Genomic DNA, 7983 nt, shown 5'->3' on the forward strand with positions numbered 1-7983 from the left:
TGTGTGTGTGTGTGTGTGTGTGTGTGTGTGTGTGTGTGTGTGTGTGTGTGTGTGTGTGTGTGTGGGTGGCAGTGTGAGCCCTGGTCAGGGGTGAACCTGCTGGACTGGGATGTGGATGTATTTCAGGCCGTTACCTGTCCAGCTCCCCAGGTGGGTGTGCTTTGCCCAGGTAAAGGGATTGTGTTTAAGTTAAACCCAAGCTCAATCTGAGGCCCTTTGCCTCCACTTTCCACCCCAACACTATCTAAGGCAAAAGACTCAAAAAGTTTATGTAAAAATAAATACATTAATTAATGGTGCAAAAAGAAAAATGTGGGGTACTGTTCAGAAGTGCAGCTGTTGTAATTCCCACTTACAGCTAAATCTGAAAAGCTTAGAAGTAAAAAATATAAATAAATAAAATTCTGACTGCATGTAACTGCAGTCTCTTGGTGTGTGTTTGGGCTTTATTTGGAAAGATCTAACCTCTTCACTGCATGTCTAAGTTCTTCCAGCTTCTCTTTGCATGCAGATCGACTGACTGGTGATGTTCATTGATTTTTGACAATAGAGGGATATCCTGGAAATGTCTTTGCTGTTCTGTAAACATTTTCATGCATTCAGCTGGTTCTCCTTTGCTGTCTTTGTTTTGGATTTAGTATTTATTAGCTCTTTCCCATCAAACAAAAACGGGCTGAGAAGGCTTTGAGATGACTTTGATTAAAAGTGGTTAAAAAGCGACGATTGAAAAAAACCTCGAATGGCAATATCAGATTTAGCCCAAAAACAGTGATTGGTGCTTATATGGTTCTCTCAAGGTTCATAATGCAAGCAAATAATTGATTAGTGCATCAACAGTTTACGCAATGTGTTTGGTTTTTGAAGTTTGGCTTAGTTTATTCTTTTAAAAAGGGGCTAAATCACATGAATTGTGCACTTGAATGAATCGTTATGAAAAAGATTCTTTGTACTCTTCTGTCTCACTGCTTGTCTCAATTCTTACTGCTCCATGCAAGGAGGCATCATGGGACTCATGGGTAAGCATGGGTTCTTTATGTTTTAATTAAGGACTCTCTTAGAAAACCACAACTACACCTTTTTTCTTACATTTTTCTGTATTTGTGGACTTTGAAATAAGCTCTTCAATTCTTCCTTTCATGCTTTAAAACCTCCTTCCTTTTTAATACCCTGCACAACCCTGGGTCGTGACTCTTGTTACACTCTTTAAACCCAAATGCTCCTCTGCCACCCTCATCCATCCACCTACCCAACCTTTATGCTTACAAACCTGTCACAATGCTCCACAACGCTTGACCTTTATAGCAAGAACAGACTGCCACAGAGGTTGAACAGCAGTATGACGATGACCAGTACCAAGAAGAAGCCCAAGGTGGATGGGATTACAGCCAAAGCAACACCCAAAGTTATAGTCAGCCTGGCTGGGATGAGGCAGAGACCGCGGTGGGTGAGGAGGGCTGGATTGACGACACAGACTATGAGGCTCAGCCATACACCGAGCCCAACTGGGACAACGACGGTGCCAATGTGGAACAGGGGGGCTGGGGTGATGATCAATACACACAGGTAGAGTTGGATGGATTGGGGCAGGTGGGACCTCAGCTAGATGCTGAAAAGTCAAGAATCCCTCAAATCTGGGAAAAGCACCCTAAAAAGCCATCAACCTGATCTTCTTTTCTTCCACTTTGATCTACTTTTTACTCTTTCATACTTCTAACCTCTCTATCATTAACCAAATGGAGCATTTCAAAGACTTCCTGAATTATATATCTTGATTTTTCTGTGTATTGTTGGTCCAGAGTGCGGTGACCAATGGTTCAGATGGCGAACTCCCTCCAGGGTTCCTCTACAAGGTAAGTGAACCAAATTTTTATGCTTAATTACAGGAAGGTAACATCCTGCACCTTCTAAAAAGATTCAGTTTTACAGACTTCATATGCAAATCAGATGTAAATGGGAAACGTTTGTTTTGTTTTCTCCAGGTGAAAGCGGTACACGACTATGCTGCTACTGATGGTGATGAGCTGGAACTGAAGATGGGAGACGTTGTGTTGGTTTTGGCCTTTGACAACCCAGATGAACAGGTCAGTTTAAGTGGACTCATTCTGCTTATTTTAGCTTCTTGTTTTTATTCTTGCACTACACTAGAGTAGCTTTGCATGATCCACAGTTCAAAATAACTTTTTTTTTAATCCTATACCGGAACCCATCAGTTTGCTCTCTGTCTGAAACAAGCTGATTTAGATCCTCCTCCATGTGTCATCTTTCTTTCGTTAGCAGCCCCTCGTAAACAAAAGGTTTGAACAGCAGATGGTGTGCCTGAGATGACTATATAGCACACATGGGCAAAATACAGCTTGTCCTGCTATAGAGCTCCTCATCTTGTGAAATTTACTCCAACGCCACCATGTTGAACTGCAGCTCATAGCATCAATAAGCTCAGCTTAGCGACACATTATCAAACATTTTCTGGAAAAAAACATTCAAGTCTACTCAAACTTGAGGATTTAAAAGCATCTCACCACATCTTTTACTCTAGAACACTTTAGTGGTTCATGGTTGACTTGATGACTGTAAGGTGTCCAGGTCCTGTGGGCGGCAACAGTTGCTTCTCTGTGATCATTGCTGATGTCTTTCTCTCTTTGGCATTGTGTTAACACACTCCTGAATGCTCATGAGTAAAGCAGCAAACTACCCAAACTTCTGCGTTCATAGAGATGTTCATACTTATTGGTTGAATTTTAGATGTAATTTTTTTTTCTTAGATAAATGACTTGTAAAATTGTTATTATTTATGTAGTTTACCTGAGGCTGTAATTACCAAATGTTAAATCTTTGATTGTACTCTGTGTGTCTGTAGGATGATGGCTGGCTCATGGGCTTGAAGGAGTCTCACTGGTTTCAGAAGAAAGATATTTCAGCCAAAGGCGTTTTCCCCGAAAACTTCACCCAGAGGGTTTGAGGTTTACGCCACATGCAAAGTCTGCTATTCATACAATTTCCTCAGATATCTTATCTGAGACAGAAGAAGTCATGTCGTCTTTACGTATCTACCTACACACCAAAATGTATTAGCAAAACATGATTGGGTGCAAAAGTGTGTATTTAAAAAATGAATATATGTTAAAAGATGATGAAGAATTAGGCTTTATCCTTTATTGTGACAGTTTGGTAAACGATGTGCTAACGTCTCAATCGAAATGTTGTCCTGAAATTTCTTTTTGTTTTGATTTTTAACTTATTGATTTCTTCTACTTTCGGTGAATCCAAACAAAACACAAAGTGGTGTGTTACTCATATTTAAGTAAGTTAACATAAGTCATGGATGTACTGTACGGATGTCAAAATGTTTTCTTGTTTTTGGAAAAGTATGTTTTTAAAACATACTCCCTTGCATGAAGTGTTTCTTTGTATTTTCATTTTGTTTGTAATACAGCAAACACTGTGACACCAGGCAGGGACCCTCCTCTGTGAAAACAAGGCTGTGATTATTCTAAAGTTACAGGAGTCCTCAAAGAGCCCTGGAGAACACCACAAGGTTTATTTGCAGGGTTTCTGTCTTGCCATGTCAAAATCTGTTTCAGTTTCTTGAGCTTGTAGGATTTTCAAAGGGAACAGTAGCTTTTAATTTATATTACTGGCCATTTTGAGGACACGAGATGACGTGAAGCTTACATTTTCTAATTCCCACATGGTTTTGTTTTGGGGTTTTTTTTCTCTCTTCAATGATGAATGAAATGGTGAACCTTGCTATCAAACTCGGCTGTTTTTGTTTTTTTCCCTTAATGACACATTTTTTTTTTTCATATAAATTTGATTCTGAATGTCTGTGCTATCCGGACTTCACTTTTTTGCTGCTTAAGCACGTTTTCTTTCATCTTTTTTGAAGTATAAATTTGTGTCCATGGAGTTCACAGAAAACTGAAAGTGAAAGGTTTAAAGTTTGAAAACTCTGAGCCTTTCAGAAATCTGTGCAAAAGATATTTTTACACTGTGGAATAAATAAGGAACATTTAATAATGCAGCATTTGAAGGACGGAATCAGCGTCATTAAAGGCCAATTAAACAATGTGTGTCCTGTTGTGTGTTGCTTATTAGCCCTTTATTTAAAACCGCTCTGATGCCGCTCACTGGTTTGGAGCTTTGTGTGTTGTTGTGGAAATTTTAAATAAACCGCAAAACCCCCAGTGTCATCATATTAACCTTTTGAAACCAGAGACACAGGCTGCTAACAAAAATAATAATTATTTATAAATAATAATTATTTTTACTTTGATATCTTATGCACAATTTTCCAATAATACAGTTTTATGTGTACTTAAGTGTTTTCAAAAAGTTTTAGTCCTTCTTTTCCTAAAGCAATGATTTGAAATGTTCCTCCACCACTTTTCTCACTCGCAAATTATTTTTAGTAACGTAGTGTATAATTATGGAAGTAATTATATTTACACTTCTTCAGCCAGGAAGGAGTGCAGAAAGGTGTAGACGTCTATGGAAAGTGCAGACAAGCATCTCAAATGATGTTTTAATCAGACACATTTGCCTGGAAACAATATTTTTGTGTTTCTTTGTAAATACTATTCTGACCTCTTAAACTGAAGAAAATCACACCCCTAATAATGCAAACTTTAAGCTGTAATTAAAACAGGTGAGCTGTAAAAACAAAATTTCAACAAAGCATGCTTAAGAACTGTGCTGCCTAAATTTGTTCAACATGGGAAATGCCCTACGAGAGAGAATAACACTTTGGACCATGTTTACTCAAATATTAAGCAAGCTAGAGCTGGGCGATAGAACGATAACGATATGTATCGCGATATAACTTTTACTCGATAGAGAAATTAAGCTATCGCGATAGACCTCGCCGCTCTTGTTCTCTTAAAAAAAAAAAATAATAATAAAAATAAAAGGTCAGCCGATCCAAATTCAGTAGCGCAGAGCCGAACCAATCACAGCCGCAGCGTCACGTCGCGTGACAGTCCCAAGCCACACGTGTGTTTGTTTGGGAAGCAGCCAGCGGTAATGGAGGAAATGAGTGTGCCGACTAGAAAAATCAACCGAGCGTGACCGAAGAGAAAACAGATGATGGTTCCAATGCCGGAGAGATTGTCGAACGGAAGAGCCATAGAAGTTCCGTAGTGTGAAGGTATTTCGGCTATTTCAAGTCTGACAAAAGACAGAGTAGCGTGCACTGTAAATTGTGCCGAAAGCAAGTCTGGAAATACAATAAACTGGTGCATGCGTCACACTGTGCGCCACGTTATTGTTTCGGTGAAATGAATTTCTACAATACTGTTACTGTTAATTCTACTCTCTGCAGTGTTTAAATGCTTACATATACACCCAGTTACTGTCCCTCCACACATACGACTGTTCTGCTTCTATGCCCCAGCTTTGTTTACTTTTTCCCACCGAGGCTTCTAGACTTCTGATTGGCCAACATTTCGGCACGGTTAGGAATCTAGCGCCACCTGCTGCTTTGGCATGTTCATAGCAGCGTTTTCCTTCATTTATGCCTTTATGTGTGGACGGGATTATTTTTTAAAACGAAAACGGAAAATCTCAGTTTTCAAAAATACCCGTGTACGTGTGGACGTAGCCTCAGTCTCTGACTGGAAGCGCTAATTCGTCATTCGGCTTTTGTCAGACTAAAGTAACTGTTAAAACTGTTTGAAAAGCTCAGCTATACAACAAGGAGAGATTGAGAATTTCTTTTTAGTTCTCAGTTGATTTGATATTGACAACAGTTAGTCAGTTTTGTCTGTTCTTCTGTAAAACAAACTAAGATTTATTTTTAGAATTAATATTTTGTTTCTAAGTGGAATTGACAATTTAGTCTGTTTCGTTTGTTCTATTTTGAAACTTAAACGCTTTAGCGGCTGCCTTTTGTGTAGTTTGCAATATTTGCCTTTATTTATCTGAAAAAGTCTCATGTTCCTTAAGTACATCTACCCTGTTGAACTTATTATGGGAAATAAATATTTAAATCAAAACAAGCTGCTGATTATATCACATTTTACTTGTGAGCAACGGCACATTTAAATCTTACAATTATAGTTATTTGGCTTATATCGTGATAGATATCGTTATCGCCTGAAATGAAAAAAACATATCGTGATATGAAAAAATCTCATATCGCCCAGCTCTAAAGCAAGCCTAAAGATCTTTTCCCCTCCCCCACTTGAGTATGTCTGACCACCTCTCTCTGCTCGTTGTCCCGGCATACACACCACTCAGGAAAAGGACAAAGCCCATCATCAGAACCATTAGTACCTTTTCTGAGGAAGCGCTCGCTCAGTTGCAGGAGTGTTTTGCCCTCGCAGAGTGGAGTGTCTTCGAGCATGATGACCTAGAGCAGGGGTCCCCAACTCCAGGCCTCAAGGGCCGGTGTCCTGCAGTTTTTAGATGTGTCTGTGATCCAACACAGCTGATTCAAATGGCTAAATGACCTCCTCAACATGTCTTGCAGTTCTCCAGAGGACTGGTAATGAACTAATCATTTGATTCAGGTGTGTTGAATATTCACGCACTGCATGGGTCAGTTGGGGTGTCCGGGTCTACCCCAACTGTAAACCCTGGATGACAAGTTAGATTGGGGCATTGTTAAAGGCACACAACTCTGCATACAAATCTGGGGACCAGGATATGTACAGCAGAGCAAGAGCAGACCTTAAAAAAGGCATCAGAGCAGCAAAACTGGACTTCTCAAACAAGCTATTGGATCACCTCTCTGATAACAACTCCAGAAAGGTATGGAGGCCCTGAAACATATCACAAGGCAAAGGGACAAATACAGATAATATAGACATCTCATTAGCAGAGGAACTTAACTGCTTCTTTGCCCGCTTTGAGAAAACTGCAGACACCCCCACCATGCACACCGCCCTGCCCTGCCCACAGCCTCCTCTGAGCACAGCCTTCACACCTTTAGTCTCCAAGAACACCAGGTTCGCAATGTGTAAAGAGCAGTAAATCAGAGGAAAGCTGCTGGCCCTGACGGAATATCTGGGAGAATGCTCAAAGCCTGGGCTGTCCAGCTGGCTCCTGTGTTCACCATTATTCAACCTCTCCCTGTCACATGCCACTGTCCCTCACTGCCTGAAATCAGCAACAATAGTCCCAGTCCCCAAGTCCACCACCATCAGTAGCCTCAGCGACTACAGACTCATCACTCTGACTCCAGTGGTTGCAAAGTGCTTCGAGAAGCTGGTCCTAAAGCACATAAAGGACTGCCTCCCACCCAGCTTCGACCCCCAGCAGGTTGCCTATAAGGCAAACAGGTCCACTGAGGATGCAGTTTCCACCGCCCTCCACTCTGCTCTGCATCACCTGGAGAATCCTGGAACATCAGTGAGGATGCTCTTCGTTGACTTCAGCTCGGCCTTCAATACCATCATCCCAGGCCTTCTTATAGCCAAGGTGGTAAACTTGGACTCCCCCCACCCCCCCGCCACATGTGCATGGATCAAAAACTTTTTCACAGACCGTTCACAATCAGTCAAGGTTGTGAACGGTCTCCCTGGACATCTCAACCGTGCCAGCTTGAGATGTCTCTCCAGAGCCAGGGCAATTATAAAAGACTACCTCCATCCTAACCACCACCTAACAGCATCCTGCCCTCTGGAAAAAGGTTCAGATCCATCAGGTGCAAAACCAATAGACTGAAAAACAGCTTCTTCCCGTGGGCTGTCAGAACTCTTAATGCAAGTGTGAACAAACTTCTCCCATACAACCACGCAGGCGCTACTATTGATCAACTATGTTGCTGCCCTCTCATGTGCAATATCTCAGTCTTTCCTTGTTCTGTGCAATATTTTTAGTGTCACGAGTTGCTCTGAGGATCCACTCGCAGGACTCCGGAGTGTGTTGTAACAGAGACAGTTTATTCACAAAAATCTTCACCAGGTGTATTTACAGGTAGTGCGAGGACAGTGCTATATACAAGATGTGCGAGGACGGGTTCCAGGGCTCCAGGGAAAACAAGGG

At 41.2% G+C, this 7983-nt stretch overlaps 1 protein-coding gene across 8 annotated transcripts in view; it reads left to right on the forward strand.

Annotated features, from left to right (window-relative positions):
• Positions 1–4192, forward strand: part of bin1b (bridging integrator 1b) — a 24832-nt gene extending 20640 nt beyond the window's left edge. Inside the window, exons 14-18 of one of the 8 annotated variants that reach the window (XM_042219859.1) lie at positions 996–1016; positions 1303–1563; positions 1797–1850; positions 1980–2081; positions 2858–4192. In XM_042219859.1, the coding sequence (XP_042075793.1) occupies positions 996–1016; positions 1303–1563; positions 1797–1850; positions 1980–2081; positions 2858–2959 (540 nt within the window). In that variant the 3' untranslated portion in view covers positions 2960–4192. Of the gene's footprint in view, positions 1–72; positions 1564–1796; positions 1851–1979; positions 2082–2857 lie in introns of those variants that run through there. The other 7 variants (XM_005919881.3, XM_042219858.1, XM_042219860.1 and 4 more) reach the window with 7 other exon arrangements.
• Positions 4193–7983: the final 3791 nt, after the last annotated feature.

Source organism: Haplochromis burtoni, unplaced genomic scaffold, assembly GCF_018398535.1.
Source record: "Haplochromis burtoni strain Fernald_Lab_line unplaced genomic scaffold, NCSU_Asbu1 Contig_39, whole genome shotgun sequence".
In the NCBI taxonomy this organism is placed as follows: domain Eukaryota; kingdom Metazoa; phylum Chordata; class Actinopteri; order Cichliformes; family Cichlidae; genus Haplochromis; species Haplochromis burtoni.